Source organism: Trichosurus vulpecula, chromosome 3 (assembly GCF_011100635.1).
Source record: "Trichosurus vulpecula isolate mTriVul1 chromosome 3, mTriVul1.pri, whole genome shotgun sequence".
Classification (NCBI taxonomy): Eukaryota; Metazoa; Chordata; class Mammalia; order Diprotodontia; family Phalangeridae; genus Trichosurus; species Trichosurus vulpecula.
In genome coordinates, this window is record NC_050575.1 from 403,754,653 (window position 1) to 403,771,681 (window position 17,029).

Consider the following 17,029-nt stretch of genomic DNA (forward strand, 5'->3'; position numbering starts at 1 on the left):
AGCATTTGCTTTTTAAGGTTTTGAGTTCTAGATTCTCTCCCTGCCTTCCTCCCTCTCGATCTTCCACCCCACCCTCCCCCACTCTCCCCCCATTGAGAATACAGCAATATGATGTTAAGCAGGTGCAGTCATGCAGAGCATATTTCCGTGTTGGTCGTGTTGTGGAAGAAAACATGGACCAAAAAAAAAAATAAGAAAAATTTTAAAAAGGGGAATGATGGTGGTAGGGGGGGAATGCTTCTATCTGCTTTCGCACTCCATCAACGAAAAGATGGATTTTGAATCGACAAGAGAGATTTGCAAAAAGAGAAAAGTTCCGTGCCCCAGGTCTAGGGAAACATGGCAGAGTCTAAATTAGACATGGCCTTTAAGTATAAAGGAAAGAAGTAAACGTATTCTCTGGAGTGGAATCGTGGAAGTACGTGCCATGCTGCTGTTGCCACACATCCACAACCCCCTACTTCTATCAATAAATTAACGCCGCGATGTAGTCCACAAAAGCACAAACGGCGCCGCGGGCGGTTCGCAGCGAGCGGCCTGTAGCTGGAAGGCGCTGAGCCAGGCTGACTGGACACTTAGAGCTTGACCACGTCCCGCCCCGACAGCCTCTCTGGGAGGCTTGGGGCTACACTCTAGTCTGACCTGTGGGGAAACTGAGGCCGTGGGGGGGGCATGTGCCTCGCCCAAAGTCACAGATCCACCTCGGGGTAGGTCCCACCAGTGACCTGCTCTGAAACCCACGGGCCTGGGGCCACATCACCTCCCCGCCAACCCTCCGCCTTCGCGCTGCGTTTTACAAAGAGGGAAACTGAGGCACGGCGCGGGATTCGCACCTTGCTTGAGGACCCTCTTGCGGGCCTCCCGGTCTGTCACCAGAGGCTCCCGCGGCCTCCTCACGTCTTTCGCGAAGGGGTTCGGGCCGCCACCGCCCACGAGCCTCCGGACCCAGGTCACGAGCAGCGCGACCCCGGCCGCCAGAGCCCACCACAGCCACATCTTGTTGACAGCCTCCTAGGACTGGAGCCCGGGGTAGTACAGCAAGAGATAAGGAGGGCCTTGGGCGTCGCCCCTCCCACCCCGCCCATGCCCCGCCCATCCGCACCACTAGGGCGGGCAACGAGCCTGCACAGCCCAACGACTGGACCTCGAACTTTGCACCCCGGCGCTCCGCGCGGTCCGGCAAGGATTGTGCCTGGCCGGGAGCCGTAACGCGGGCTCGCGAAACCTGCTGGGGAGTGTAGTTCTGGCTGGCCGCGCGAGGGGAGGGGGGGGCACACTGCGCAGGCGCAGAGTGGGAGAGTTGGTTTGAGGCAGCTGCTGCTGGACGGTGGCTGCTTCGGGGTGGAAGGGGACCACCGAGACGAGAGGCTGCGTCGGAGGCTGAGCAGGTAGGTCACGGCTGGACGCGGCCCCGCGCCGAAGGCCCAGTGCCCACGGCTGTCTCCCCGAGAGCTTCCTTTAGAGGCGGGAGGAGGGCGTGACCCAACGGGCTTGATACAAAGTAACCTCTCCAGCCGCCGGGGCTCCCCGGGTGCATCCTGGGCTTTTCCCGCTGGAAGGGATTGGGGATAGGGATGGGGGTGGGGCTGGGTTCTCATTGCATAGAGACCTCCCTTCCCGACCCCCCAACCTTCCCCGCCCTCCCGCCAGGGCAGTTTAGCCCCGTTTCTGCAGCTTAGGGGCGTCCCCTTTTGGGCAGTCCGGTGAAGCCTGTGGACCCTCTTCTTATGTGCATCAAATACAAAATGTAGGGCTGAAAAGGAAGCCAGGTATATGGAAACAGAGTTACAAAACTACTTTTTAAAAAAAACCCAGCAAGTTTGTACAGAATTGTTTCAATGTTGTCTCCCCATTAGACTGAGCTGTATGAGAACAGGGAATGTTTTTGCTTTTTTTCCCAATTCTCCGGCCCTAAGCCTAGGGCCTGGCAATCCAGTCCAATCCATTCACCATTTATTAAGTCCCTCCCAGGGGCCTTGTATTGTGCTAAGCACAGAGATTACAAAAGAAAAAGAAAATCAGGCCTCTTTCAAGGAACTTCCATTCTAATAGAGCAAAACATGAGTATACAAGCTACTCACGGAGTAGATGGAAGGCAATCGTATAGGGGAAGGCATTAACAGTTGGGGAGTATAAGAGGCCGAGGTGAGGAGGGAAAAGCCAGGGCAAAGGCATGGAGGTGGGAGATAGACTGCCAGTAGAGGACCAAAGAGGGTGAGGAAGGGAGAAATGTACAAAAAACTAGAAAGATTATTGTGGAGGGGTGGGGAGGGAGGGGAAGGTCAGTTTGTGAAGAGCTTTCTATGTCAAACAGAAGAGTTTCTGTTTGATTCTAGAAGTAATAGGAAGCCAGTGGGTTACATGGTCAGACTTAAGTTTTAGGAAAATTACTTTAGCAGCTATGTGGTGAATGGATTGGACTAGGGAAAGACTCGAGGCAAAGAAACCCATTAGAAGGCAGTAATCCAAGGTTGAGAGTGGAAAAAAGGGACTATAAAGATGCTGTAGAGACAGAAAATAGCGCATTAAAGATTGACCAAGCATTTTACCTGAGTTAATCTCATTTTACCCTTGCAACAGCATCATGAGGTAGATGCTGTTGTCCCCATTTTGCAGATGGGTAAACTGAGGCTTAAAGCTGAAGTGACTTGCCCATAGTCATGCGGCTTATAAGTGTCAGAGGCTAGATTTGAACATGGGCCTTCTTGACTCCCAAGTCCAACGCTATCCACCATGCTATGATGCTTTTCCCCATCTAGGCTCCATTGTGTTTTTTTTGGAGACAGCCCCTAATTCAGTTTTCTTTTTCATTCCCAGAGTGACCATTTGAAAGATCACACCACCTAAAACAGTGCCTTGCAAATAGGAATGGATGGTACTTATTTTTTTGAAAATGACCCTTGTCAGGAAGGGCAGAGTGACTGGCAGAGAGGCGATAAGACTTGGGCAGAGGAGCAAACTAGAATGGAACTCGGCTGCAGATCCAGAGCTCCTTGTCTTATCCTTCACTGCCTTTCTGATGCTTTGGACCCCTGCATCTGGAGTCACTTACTGTGGGTCCACACAATGGCTCTGCTGCTTAATGTCTCTGTGTCTTCTGAGAGGTCCCCGAACCTCTTGTGGCTTTCATTTTCCCAAATGGGGATTGTTTTCAGGCTCAAATATTTGTATTTGTTGTGTCATGCAGGTCTCTCAAGCTCTCATTCTCCCCACCTATTGCCCCATACAGGAAAATGTGTAAACTCCCACAGGTTTGACCTCAGAGGTTGACCGTTGGGAATTTATGTTTCTAGCCCAGCTTGTTGCTTTGTTTGGTTTTCATAGGAACAGGTGCCCTTTGGGGGGTTTCATACTTCACTGGGGATGCAAAACAGCCTTAGAGACAACCAGTTAAGCTGTAATCAGCCCTTCACTGTGGTGAAGATACTGCAGGTATCTTTAACACAACCGCTCCTGGGCATGGTCTGCCTTGGAAATGTTTCTCCTCTGAATAAAATTAGGTATGAACTCCTACTGCTAGCGAGAGATACATTATTCTCTTATCATCCTTCCAGTTGTTCTTTGTTTTAGTGAGTTACATACTTTGATAATTGGAAGAAACCACATAGGCATCTAGCTCAGTGTATATCTTAAAGCAGGGGCGACCTCAAGGCCACCTGTGGCTCTATATGTCCTCAAGTTTGACCCTTTGACTGAATCCAAACTTGGAAGAGGGCCACATATGGCCTTGAGGCTGCTGGTTCCTATATTAGGAAGGCAGAATTTATGATTTCAAAGAGAATCTCATATGTGCCTAAAAGGTCCGGAACTGCAGGATATAAGGAATTCTCTAGGCAGAAGGCAGGAGAACTAAAGCATGTATTTACACTCCACAATAACAAGCCCACAAACCAGCGTCCCCATTTTGATATTTTCATCAAAAGCTTCCAGGCCCAATAAGTCCGCCTTACAAGGGTAACCAGGAGGCCACAGAGAAGCGAGATGGTATAAGGCAAAATCGTATACATGCTTCCCCTCTACGGTAAGAAGATTACCCACTAGCCTGTAGTCAGCTCTGCTACCGTCAGCTCTGCTACCGGCAGCTCAGCTTCGGCTGTAGGTGTCTCTGGCTCCAACCGGAAAAGGAAAGGAGGATCTTCAAGCTGTCCTCTCCCCTCTTGTAGAGTTTTTGACATCATCAAGCGCCGCCTGAACGACCAGGGCCGATTGGTTCTTGACTTGGACCCTCCCCCTAGCGTAGACCACGTTAACACACCTCCCTCAGCCAGCCCCACGACTCATCACACAGGAAGCTCTCTGATCCCTGGCATGGTCGCTGGGTCTCCTGCCCCGGAAGAGCAAGCCCCAGCGTCCAGGGAAGCTCAACGAGGCAAGCTGAGTCATTCAAAGAAAACAAAGTCCATTCTGGCTACAGTTCCCCACTCCTGCCTTAAAGGAATCCTAACTACACTGTATCTGACAAGTGGTCATGCAGCCTCCGCCTGAAGACCCCCAAGGAGGAAGAGCCTACCAACTCTCCCGGCAGCTCTAATGGTTTGGAAGCTTTTCCTGACGTCAGGTCTAATTTGCCCCTTTTCGATGTTGCCCCTGGTTCTGCCCCCTGGGGGCCAACAGAGCAAGCATGGTGCCCCCTCCCCAAGACTGCCAAAGACAGGGCTTCAGATACTTGAAGACAATGATCACATGTCTCCTGAGGCTTCTCTTTCTGTGATATGACTTGGGACCTTTCCCACCCTGGTTGCCCTCCTCTGGTCTGTCTCCAATTTACCAGTGTCCTCCTTAAGCCTTGGTTCCTGGACCAGAATGCAGTGCTCCAGATAGGGTCTGACCAGAGTGGAAATAAAGTAAACCCATCCTCTCTTTATTCCTAGAAGCTTAGCCCCTGAATGAGGCACTAAACCACACTTGCTTTTTGGTTGTCCCTTAGAGTAGATGTTATCATGCTGTGGCTATATGCTTCATATAAGCTGTGTATGTGTATCTGTGTATACACAGATGAAATCAGATGCTTATGTAAAATACCTATTCAGAGAGATTTCCCCTTCTGTGGGTATATAATGATCTAATCAAGAAGGGTATGTCTTCCACTGGTGCAGATGGCAGCCCAGCCTTGCTTTTCCAACCTCTGGGACATGGCAGTGCAGTGCAGCACGAAGTCAAAGAACCTGGGTTCAAATATCCTCCCTCAGTTACTGCCTGGGAGACTTGGAGCAAGCCATGTGCTCCCCTGGGCTTCCGTTTCCTCTGAGGTTGCTTCTAGCTCTGGCTCTGTGAGCGAGGAGCCTTCCTTAGAGGGTCTTTTACTGCCCTGTGGATATGGGTCCGACCCCTTCCTTGTCTTCTCAGTATAACTCTGTGCTTTTCACCACTCCCTCTTTTCCCTACATTTGCCTTTCCATGGTGCTTTCAGGCATCTCCAATTTAGATCATTTGAGACTGGGATGTCCCATGATTCCCAGCTCCGTAGCATCACCAAGAGAACTTTGGCATCACAAAATGTGCCTTAGTGTCTGATAACAGGTTAGGATGCATGGCACACTTGGTCCTGTCCAGCCTCCTCTCCCCATTTCAGCTGTGTTCTCATGCACGAAGTAAACATGTGAAATGACAGCACCTAGTACAATGCCTTTCATTCAGCGATGGTGTTGTTCAGTCGCTTTTCTGTTGCGTCTGACTCTCTGTGACCCCATTTGGGGTTTTCTTGGCAGAGATATTGGAGTAGTTTGCCATTTTCTTCTCTAGCTCATTTTACAGATGAGGAGACTGAGGCCAACAAAATTAAGTGACTTGCCCAGGGTCATAAAGCTAGTAAGTGTCTGAGGCCAAATTTGAACTCAGGGTCTTCCTGACTCCAGGCCCAGCGTTTTATCCACTGCACCACCTAGCTGCTTTGTATATTACTATTTAATAATAAATATTTGTTGATTTGAAATGGATTCACATTTATTAAAAAATTATTCTTCCAAGGATGGGTGTGCCTACCTTCTTTACCCTGATACTGTGACCGATCTCGCAGCCATAGTTCTTTTTGCCACATGAACACTATTTTCCACATGCTAATGTCGAAAAACTGGAGGTCTTAATGAAGGTTACCTGCAGGACTCTGACCTCGACTGAAGAAAAGATGCTTTATATAACTGATTTTTTTTTGCTTTTTTAAATTATTTACTTAATATTTTTAGTTTTCAGCATTGATTTCCACAAGATTTTGAGTTACAGATTTTCTCTTCATTTCTCCCCTCCCCAACACTCCAAGATGGCATATATTCTGATTGCCCCGTTCCCCAGTCAGACCTCCCTTCTGTCACCCTGCTCCCCCCTCATCCCCTTTCCCCTTACTTTCTTGTAGGGCAAAATAGATTTCTATGCCCCATTGCCTGTATATCTTACTTCTCAGTTGCATGCAAAAACAACTTTTTTTTTGAACATCTACTTTTAAAACTCTGAGTTCCAAATTCTCTCCCTTCTTCCCTCCCTACCCACCCTCCCTAAGAAGGCAAGCAATTCAACATAGGCTACACATGTATCATTATGTAAAACATTCCACAATACTCATGTTGTAAAAGACTAACTATGTTTTGCTCCCTCCTATCCTGCCCCCCTTTATTCAGTTTTCTCCCTTGACCCTGTCGCTTTTCGAAAGTGTTTGCTTTTGATTACCCCCTCCCCCTATCTGTCCTCCCTTCTATCATCCCCCCTTTTTTATCCCCTTCCTCCTTCTTTCCTGTGGGGTAGAATACCCAGTTAAGTGTGTATGGTATTCCCTCCTCAGGTCATGAGAGCAAGATTCACTCATTCCCCCTCACCTGCCCCCTCTTCCCTTCCAACAGAACTGCTTTTTCTTGCCACTTTTATGTGAGATAATTTACCCCATTCTGTCTCTCCCTTTCTCCCTCTCTCAATATGTTCCTCTCATCCCTTAATTTGATTTTTCTTTTAGATATCATCCCTTCATATTCAGCTACCCTAATACTGAGAAAGGTCTCATGAACTGCACACATCATCTTTCCATGTAGGAATGTAAACAAAACAGTTCAACTTTAGTAAGTCCCTTATGATTTCTCTTTCTTGTTTACCTTTTCATGCTTCTCTTGATTCTTGTGTTTGAAAGTCAAATTTTCTATTCAGCTCTGGTCTTTTCACTGAGAAAGCTTGAAAGTCCTCTGTTTTATTGAAAGTCCATATTTTGCCTTGGAGCATTATACTCAGTTTTGCTGGGTAGGTGATTCTTGGTTTAAATCCTAGCTCCATGGACCTCCAGAATGTCATATTCCAAGCCCTTCAGTCCCTTAATGTAGAAGCTGCTAGATCTTATGTTATCCTGATTGTGTTTCCACAATACTCAAATTGTTTCTTTCTGGCTGCTTGCAGTATTTTCTCCTTGATCTGGGAGCTCTGGAGTTTGGTGACAATATTTCTAGGAGTTTTCTTTTTGGGATCTTTTTGAGGAGGTGATCTGTGAATTCTTTCAATTTATATTTTACCCTCTGGCTCTAGAATATCATGGCAGTTTTCCTTGATAATTTCTTGAAAGATGATATCTAGGCTCTTTTTTTTTGATCATGGCTTTCAGGTAGTCCAGTCATTTTAAAATTATATCTCCTGGATCTGTTTTCCAGGTCAGTGGTTTTTCCAATGAGATATTTCACATTGTCTTCCACTTTTTCATTCCTTTGGTTCTATTTTATAATATCTTGATTTCTCATCAAGTCATTAGCTTCCATTTACTCCAGTCTAATTTTTAAGGTAGTATTTTCTTCAGTGGTCTTTTGGACCTCCTTTTCCATTTGGCTAATTCTGCCTTTCAAGGCATTCTTCTCCTCATTGGCTTTTTGGAGCTCTTTTGCCATTTGAGTTAGTCTATTTTTTAAGGTGTTATTTTCTTCAGTATTTTTTTGGGTCTCCTTTAGCAAGTCATTGACTTGTTTTTCATAGTTTTCTCACATCACTCTCATTTCTTGTCCCATTTTTTTCTCTACTTCTCTACTTGCTTTTCCAAATCCTTTTTCATCTCTTCCATGGCCAGAGACCAATTCATATTTTTCTTGGAGGCTTTTGATGTAAGCTCTTTGACTTTGTTGACTTTGTTGTTCTGGCTGTATCTTTTGGTCTTCTTTGTCACCAAAAAAAATTCCAAAGCCTGAGTCTGAATCTGAGACCTTTTTCGCTGCCTGTTCATGCTCCCAGCCTTGACCCTTGAGCTTTTTGTTGGGGTACGACTGCTTGTAGAGAGTACTTTGTCCCAAGCTTGAGGGGCTGCGCTGCTATTTTCAGAGCTACTTCTACACGGCAAGTCTGCCACACCAGCGCTCCTTCTCTCCCAAGAACCACCAACCAGGATTGTGACCCAGATCCAGGCAGGGCAAAGCAGGCTTTGCACTCTCACTCTAAATTTGTTTCCACTTCCATTTGTTTCCACAGTCCGGCTAGCAGCTTCTGTGGGGGTGTAAGATCCACCCACAGCCAGTACCCAGAAAGCTGCCAACAGCACAGGTTCTTTTGATCTGCTTAACTAAGGAAAGCAAGGTGAAGGGTTTGACAAGTTTACTTTAATCCAGCATACAGACAGCATTCACTTAGTTCAGGGGAAAAAACCAGCACTCTGAACTTCAGAATAAAATACAAACCAATTGCAACCATCAACAGACAGACCCAATACAATTCATAGTTACGAACATGCTTAATTCCTCCCACTAGGTGAGCCTAGGGCTGGAAGCAACTGCAGCTGTAGCTCTGGAAGCAGCCTCAGAGCTGCACCACAGCGACCTCTTTTCACTCTCCCAGTAGCTTTTCCCATTAACCTTCTCTGTTGTCTTTGGTGTTTGTGGGTTGAAAAGTCTGGTAACTGACACAGCTCACTGATTCAGGGCGCTTTGCCTGTCCGCCTAGCTCCTGGTCTGGTTGGTCTTGGCGTGGCCCATGCTGGGCTCTGCTCTGCTCCCAGTTCTGTGCAATAGACTCTTCCCAGCTACCATCCAGGCTGTCCTGGGCTGGAGCCCTGCTTCGCTTTGCTATTTCGTGGGTTCTGCAGCTCTAGAATTTGTTCAGAGCCATTTTTATAGGTGTTTGTCAGGGAGCTTAAGAAACTCCCTGCTTTCCAGCTGCCATCTATAACTGATCTTATCTCTGCTTTCCACAATGGTAGCTTAGCCTGCTTAGGATTGCTGGATGTCCTGCTTCCCTGGCTTCTTGCTTCCTTTTGTTATTGTTTGTTCTTCGTTCTTGAAGAGGACCATGACTTCAAGGACACAATGCCACAACGTGCAAGTGAATTGGATTTAAGTGAGGGAGGGCTGTGCAAAGTCACCAGCCTTGTGGGACAATACAGCTTGCTCTTTCTTTCTCTTCCCTTCCCTCCCCTTCTCTCTGTCCATATAGGGCATGATACCCTTACCTGCAGGTGCTCTGCCCAAGGAATGCAAATTTTGAAACCTCTCCAGACATTTTGGGGTTTACAGGCTAGATTATTTTTATTAAGGACCATACCTTCAATGCAGATCACTTTGGTTCTCTTTGAGTGGCCAACAGTAGGTCCAAGGCCAAGCTCCACTTGGTCATTGTTTGGGCCCTGATGGGCTCAGAGCGAATGTAAATAGCAACTGTTTCTGTTATGGCCAGAAACTGAGGGTCTTCCACTCCCAGATGGATTTTTTTTTTTGGACTAGTGTAACCAGAATGGCCTTTGTTTTCTTTGAGTGACTCAATTTATCCCATTGAGCCTTACTAGGTGCTAAGCCCCAGGTCCAAACCCCATTAGGTGTTAACCTAATCCATGTGGATGTGAACCTCTCAGGGTCCTAAGGGGAGGGGCCAACTCAAGAACCAATCCCCAGAGCCTGAGCTCTGGTGATTCAGATGGTGTCTGATGTCTGAAGCCCTATAAGAAGGGAGGACAGAGCCATTTGTGCGGGGCTCTGGAGATGGTGTTGATGAGGAGACTTTGGGCAGCTGTAGTTAAGGAGCCCTTCAGCTTGTAAACCCGGATGTTGAAACTTTGTTGAACTCTGGTAACTATCTGTTGGAACTTGAATCAGACAAAGTCTGTTGATGTTTGTAATTTGTTTGCATTTTGTTTTGAAGTTCAGGGTGCTGGGTTTTTTTTTTCCCCTGAACTAACTGAATGATATTTGAATTAAAAGTAAGCTTGTCAACCCCTTCACCTTGCTTTCCTTAATTAAGCAGATCGAAAGAACCTGTGCTGTTGGCAGTTTTCTGGGTGCTGGCTGTGGGTGAATCTTATACCCCCACAGAAGCTGCTAGCCAGGTTGTTGAAACAACTAGGTAAAAAGGCCATTCTCTGCTTCATTTCTTGCCTAGCTTTAAGTTGCTTCAGTCAAACAGAGACCTGGGAAATACCTTGGTTTAAAAAAACCCAAGGTCTCCCACTGCATGCAGGGATATCTTCAGTCATCTTGATCTATATCTTGCTTCTTAGATGAGCTGATAAGGTGTGAAGTGGGTGGGGGCAGATTCATATGTAATAAGATAATCCAAGATACACAGCAAGATACAATAAAGGCTGGCCGTTGAATTGGAAGGCCTGGGATTCCAGTCTTTCCTCTCACACACAGAAGCACATGAGCTTTTGTGACTTTGGGCCAGTGTATCAGTAAGGCAGTAATAACAATGTAGATGATAATTGTCAAAATGCCTGTATCTTAAAGTATATGAGACTCTCCACATAGAAGGCAGAAGAAGTAAACCATTTATTCAGACACCAGAGAACCATATCCCACAAGCCATTTATCCAGTCTATCACAGCAGTAAAACATTCCATACATAATATCACAACATGGAGCCTCTCCATCCCAAAACCTCTCCGACCCCCTGCTGGAGTCTTCCCCAAACAGAAGCTCACAGTACAACTAAGTCAGTCTGTTCAGTTCTAACAATCATGAGGGCGGCCATTAGCGGCCATCAGCAGCCATAACTTTGCACTCTGTCCCTACACACTCTCTCTCTCTCTCTCTCTCTCTCTCTCTCTCTCTCTCTCTGTATTTCCTGTGACAACATAACTTCCTTTTCCTGTCAGGAAGCCCCTCCTACCACATGTAACTTAGGCTTCCTGTGACATAAGCAGTTCACATGGCCTATTAATGGGTGAAGATCTTCAAATCTAAATTGCTACTACAGCAAGGCACTTGATCTTGCAGGCCCCCAGCAACTATCTAAGATTATTCATTTCCCACTAGTTACAGAGCTCCCTACACTGATTAAGTCATGGCATTTTAGATCAGCAGTCTCCAGATATTCTTGGCCACATACCTCTAAATGTAAAACAAATTTGAGCACGCCCCCCCCAAATACATGTATATTTGTGAATATTTCCATTTATTACTACTACTATACTAATAATTATGTACATTATTTAACTTGCACAAAAAATAGACATTTAAAAAGGATGAAATACATCTACTGCCATTTGATCCTAGAGTCAGTAGTGAACTATCATTTGATTGAATAAAGGAGTGACATTGGTATTATCAATTTGGGAAATGTGTGGAAGCTGGATTCCATTAAGAAGAACCAAGTTCAGGGGACCAAAGAAGAAGCTATTGCAGTAGTCTGGGGTGAGGGGCTATGTCAGTGGAGAGAAGGGGGTAGATGCCAGGTGTGGGAGGTAAATGAACAAGATGTGGCACCTGATTGGATCTGTGAGGGGAAGGCAAAGGAAGGGAGGAGCTGACTGGAAGGATGATGGCCCCCTGAAAAGAAAGAGGAGTTGGGAAGAGGGGCGGTTTCTGAAGGAAAGATAATATACTGAGACTGTTGGTACAGAATGCATCCATCCTTCCTTATCTACGTAGCTCACTCTGTCCAAGCAAAAACAAAAAGGGAAGGGATGGGCCAGCTTGCCTCCCTGTGGGCCCCTGCCTCAGCCGTGGGGTAATCTGGGGGGACAGTGTGAGCACGTTGTTGGAGGGAGGGCTGGGCAAGGGCAGGAACATGGCTGGCTTAGCTGCTGCTACAGGTTATAACCGAACTGAGGAGCCTGTGCCAGGTTCAGGAGGGGAAAGTTTGGGAGGAGGCAGCCACTGGGAAGGAGTGGAGTAGGGGAATGATGGGGAAGGGAGGATGGAGTTGTATTGAAGATAGTGGATCGGTTAGTACTGGAAGGTGACGTGAGACCTGTCATCCTCTGGCTGGTTACCCCATGAAGTGATGCCAACACCAACTGGGGGTACCAACCCCCTCTATTAGAGACCACTCTTATAGATGATAACATGGGTTTGCTTTTTATCACAGGGTTGAACATAATAGCCCCAGCTGCTGCCTGGGGCTTTGTTTGCTACACAAGAAGACCAACTCTTCATTGGGCCTGGGTTTTGTGAGTACTTTCTGGTACAATAGCCTGATGTTCATGGTAGCTGAAGTGAGACAGAATCGACAATTCACTTGGATCTGAGGCCCCAGAGACTTGATCTGCAGAGGCAGCTTGGCCTTGCAGCACAGAAGAGTTAGCAAATCCAAGTCACTAACATTGTCGCATCTTTTGAAGATTCCAAGAGAGAACTGAGTGCCCCAGAGATGGCTGGACAGTAATCTTGAAGTTACCAGCTGCCTGATTTCTTAGGAGTCCTGTTTCTTTGGCCTCAGCCTTCATTACCAATGAAAAGATAGAGACCTTGATTTTTCAACTGTTACATGTGGCTTCCGGATTTCCAGTCTTGCCAGAGATTTTGTGCTGAGACATGTTGTACTGAGTTCTCAAGGCTTTCCTAAAGGAATACGGTTGAGACATGAATGAAGGAGCTTGCTGTCCCCCTAATGGGGAAGAGAGAGAAGATGGACAGGTCAGTGCTCTTACCTGGGACCAGAGTATTAGAGAATGTTGGTTTTGGTGCATATGCAAGATAAAACACTGCTGCCTAAAGGAGAATTTAGAACTATATGATAAAAGATTTATAGTCTCCTGACTCTAATTCATCACACTTAAACCCCCCTCCCATCCAGGAGGCTCTTCCATTTGAAGAACTTTTACATCTAAGTTCACTTCGTCAGACATTTGGTGGGCATCTTATTTGTGTAGATTGCTGTGCTAAGCATTGGGTAAGAAATAACATTTAGGTAAGATATAATCCCTGCCCTCCTGGAGTTTAAAGCCCAGTTTTCCATTCCTACAGCTCTCCTACATATTTCTTTGGGCAAGAACCCTGAAACCTGGCAAATAGCCATTTTCCCTAGGTGTCCTCTGTTGTTTCCGCTGCCGCATCTCTATTAAACACCGTACTTTGTCTTGGTAAGTCTTAGATTCTCTGGTGTTTCTTTGAATGAGACCACCAGCTTGCCCCAGGTATCTTGCTCAGCCCTACTTCAAAATATTCTATTGTTTCTGATGTTAAGGAATGTTAAGGCGTCCCTTGAACTTGTCTTTTTGAGTCGTGATAATTTCCAAAAACACTGGACCCAGAGTATGTAGGAGGCCACAAATGTGTCAAGGATGAAGCTCCCCCAGCTGACATGATTTGTCATTTGCATCCCAAGCTGGACTCCCTGTGTGTCCTTGGGAGTTAAGGCAGGCTTCAGTCAGTCCGTACTAGGCTTGTGCAGCTGGACCCTTGCAGATAAGGAGACCCTCCTATTTTCATGGTCCAGCAGTTCTCAAGGGAAAAGAGTGTGGCTTTTGCCCTCATCTTGCTCCTCCCCTTCAGGAGGGGGTTTTGTCCTTTTCCCTCCTTTACTGTACCTTTCCCCTCCCATGCCACGCCCCTTCAGGTGGAGATTCTGATATCTCCTCCTTCCTTTGTCCTGCTGATGTAAATGTGCAGACTTCTGTATGGATTGTGAACTCTTTGGGTTCAACACTCACGTTCATTTCTCTTGTAACAAACCTAGTTTTCACGTAAGGTTCACAAAGTTTTGATTGCCTGTTGTCAGTGGTTACAGTAGCCAGTCCTTGGATAAAGGTATTTCTATGTTGCTCCAGTATTTTATTCATTTAGCTTCTCTCTAGCAAGATAGGTGAGTTACTCCAAGGAATCCTGGGTAGTTCTTCCCAGCATTGATAGGGCTAAACTAGATAAGAGAGAAAAAGGATTTATAAAATGAGGCCTAGGAAAATATAGAAAACTACCGGGAATTGATCATAATGAGTTTCCTTGTCTATAAATGAGGGGCTTGAGCCAGAAAACCTCTGAATTCCTTCTAGCTCCACATCTATGAAATTCTTATTGAACATGTGTCGAGAACACACTGTGCCCAGAGACCAAGAGACGCAAGGAAAGCAAAAGACGTCCCTGCCTTCAAGGACATAGAGAAAGCTAACACAGTCTTAAATGCTTATCTAAGTATACAGTGACCAGGATGAGGGAAGGAATGCCCATCATGTGCTATGAGCTGATCAGGCCTTGTGTGGAGTGTCATGTTTAATCCCAGATACCCTGCTTTAGGAAGAACATAGGCTGGAGTGCGTCCAGGTAGTGAGAGAACGTGCTACTGTGTGTGAACATTGGGAAGGGTTCCTGGTAGCATCAGACCTTGAAGGAGGCTTATTTAGAGGGAAGTGCTTAGGACGTGGAAGAAAGCCCTGAAGTTGGGGGCCCCTGCTCAAGGCCCAGCTCTGCTACATGCCATCTTTATGACTCCCCCCCTCACCTCCCAGGATTCCGTTTCCCTATTTGTAAAATGAGGGAGTAGAATGTGAGGCAGGTCAGTAATTTTCTCTTCCTCCCTCTTTTTTTTTTAACTTCTCAGAAGTTAATCTGTTTTAAGGAACATTGGAGTCAAGATGCATTGGGACACTTATAAGCATTAAGCTTTTAAATCATTTAAATTAGGGATCATATCTGGGAGGTAGACACTTGCCTGGTAAACTGATTTCTCATTTCCTTTAGGTTACGAAGACTTCTGTTGAGCCCTCCCTACAAATTGATGAGCAAGGCAGCTTCCTTCCAGCCATCAGATGTGTACCTGTATGTATCTCTCTACCTGTGCCAGTTCTGACCTTTAGAAGTGCCCCTAGATTGGTCATTCAGCCATTCAGTGAGCATTTTTATATCCATGTAGGTCCCCTACCTTTCCATACTGCCGCGTCATTGTTTGTGATTCTCTAGGCTTTAAAGTTCCAGTTAGGCTTATTTTAGGAGTTGGACTTCTGTCTCAAAAATCCAGGGGCACTTCGGAAATAATTTATTCAATTCCTTTAATTTTTAACATTTACCATTTCTGCAGTATTATTGACTCGGGAAGCAAAGTCCCCACCCTGTAGATGACAACCTTCAGAGATTTTCATTCAGGTCCGACCACACCCTCAATTAGCCAACCTGAGGTAACTATCGATTAGGGGAAAGAGACATGACCTTAAAGTGAGTTGGCCTGTATTTAGACTTTGACTCCTGGCTGCCAGCTGCGTGATCAGGAGGAAGTTACATAGCCTTTCTAAGCTTCAGTTTGCTCATCTGTCAAATGAAAATAAGGCGCCTTGTGAGGAAGGCACCATGTCAGCCCCCAAGTGCTCTATAAAGGTGAAGTATTAGAACGCTTCATTGTCTTGGCATGTTTTCTCAAGAAATAGAGACCATGAAAGGAGGAAGGGCCAGATCACTTAAAATAAGGCTTCATCTGGAATGATGTGAGATTAATGTTACTCAGTCTGGCTGGAAAGCCTGGGATTGGGGTTGTCATCACTGTAGTTTAAGCTCAGTACAGGGCAAAAAAAAAGCGCCCTGGGGCTCCTCTGAGCTCGAGGTTTTCTGGTAATTTTTTGTTGTCTCTGGCCCTTTCCTTCTGAGGCCTCAGGATTTAATTAGTTCCAGGGCTTGAAAACCTGATGGCAACAGAGCATTGTAATGAATGAAGCTTCATTGAAGCATCACTGGGAAAAAGGATGATCCATCCATCCTGACACTAACTGTCTCTGGCTTCTGCAGATCTCCTCCCTGAAGTACCAGACAGTCCTCCAGGCTCTGACCGAGGAAGGCAGTGGATTGGAGCCAACCGGTGAGCCTTCTGGGTGACCCCAGGCATACTTACAACTTTGAGTCTCTGTTAGTGTGAGCATGGCCTGACTCGAGCCTCCAGAGATCTGTGCTTGGTCATTTATGCTTCTCCCATGCTCCCTTTCAGAGGATTCTAGAGGCTTAACCTTGTGATCACGAGCACTGGCCTCACGCATCAGAAGACCTGGCTCTCCGTCCAGTGCTGCTGCTGATTTCTTAGGTTATTTTGAGCAAGTTATTTAATCCCTGTTCCCTATTTCTTGGTCTCTGAAGTCAGAATAATAATATCTGCCTTACCTAGCTTGAAAGTTGTTGTGCAGATAATATCATTGAAAGCACTTTGGAAAAAAGCTAATGTCCCTTGTTATTCTCAGTCCTTTTCCTGCTTTACTGGATGTTTTTCTCAGTCACCTTCCCTGGAGTCAGTCTCCTTTGCTGAAAAGTGGAAGAATATTTACTTTTTATCTCCTGGAGAGAGAGGGGAGGATCAGAGAAAGTAGTTTACCGAGTACTAAGAGAAAAAGGAAGACACCAGGTTTTGGCTAATCTCACTGTGCTTAAAATGCTAGATTGCCATTTCAGGTTGGGATTTTCTTTATTCTGGCCAATCTACCATGTCACAGCCCTTCCCCCTTGTCCTGAGAGCTTGGAGTGAGGACCCTTTCTCTTCCAAACCTCCAAGATCAGCCATGGTCCCAGAGGAGCCTGAATCCTTACATCTCTCTACACTTTCCAACTGGTCCTTGTTCCTGCCCTAGAGACCAGTGCAGAGGAATTTTGAGAAGCCTCTAAAAATGAAATGTGATGGAATTTGTGAAAAGAATCACAGAATTTCAAAGGTGAAAAGGTCCTCTGGCCATCTAGTCCAAGCCATACCTGAAAGTGAAGCCTCTCTACAACATTTCAGCTTTTCTTGACGACCTCCCATTAGGGTATCCAGGGCAGCCCATTTCGTCTTCTAGACAGTTGTTAGGAGGTTTTCTGGACATCAAGCCTACGTTGGCTTCTTTGCAACTTTCACGTATTGTTCCTCAATTCTCTGATCTGGAGAACGAGTCAAATCCCTCTTCTGAAACAGCCCTCAAAGTGCT

At 46.2% G+C, this 17,029-nt stretch overlaps 2 protein-coding genes across 4 annotated transcripts in view; one reads left to right on the forward strand and one right to left on the reverse strand.

Annotated features, from left to right (window-relative positions):
- The window catches only part of LOC118843659 (all-trans-retinol 13,14-reductase-like), a 31,564-nt gene extending 30,383 nt beyond the window's left edge, over nt 1-1,181 (reverse strand). The window contains exon 1 of the mRNA XM_036751388.1: nt 834-1,181. Within this exon, the coding sequence (XP_036607283.1) occupies nt 834-996 (163 nt within the window). The 5' untranslated portion in view covers nt 997-1,181. The remainder of the gene's footprint in view (nt 1-833) is intronic.
- A 64-nt stretch (nt 1,182-1,245) lies between these two features.
- Nucleotides 1,246-17,029, forward strand: part of ELMOD3 (ELMO domain containing 3) — a 32,396-nt gene continuing 16,612 nt past the window's right edge. Inside the window, exons 1-5 of one of the 3 annotated variants that reach the window (XM_036749266.1) lie at nt 1,268-1,388; nt 12,247-12,794; nt 14,835-14,912; nt 15,172-15,268; nt 15,870-15,939. In XM_036749266.1, coding sequence (XP_036605161.1) covers nt 15,209-15,268; nt 15,870-15,939 — 130 coding nt within the window. In that variant the 5' untranslated portion in view covers nt 1,268-1,388; nt 12,247-12,794; nt 14,835-14,912; nt 15,172-15,208. Of the gene's footprint in view, nt 1,389-12,246; nt 12,795-14,834; nt 14,913-15,171; nt 15,269-15,869; nt 15,940-17,029 lie in introns of all 3 variants that reach the window. The other 2 variants (XM_036749264.1, XM_036749265.1) reach the window with 2 other exon arrangements.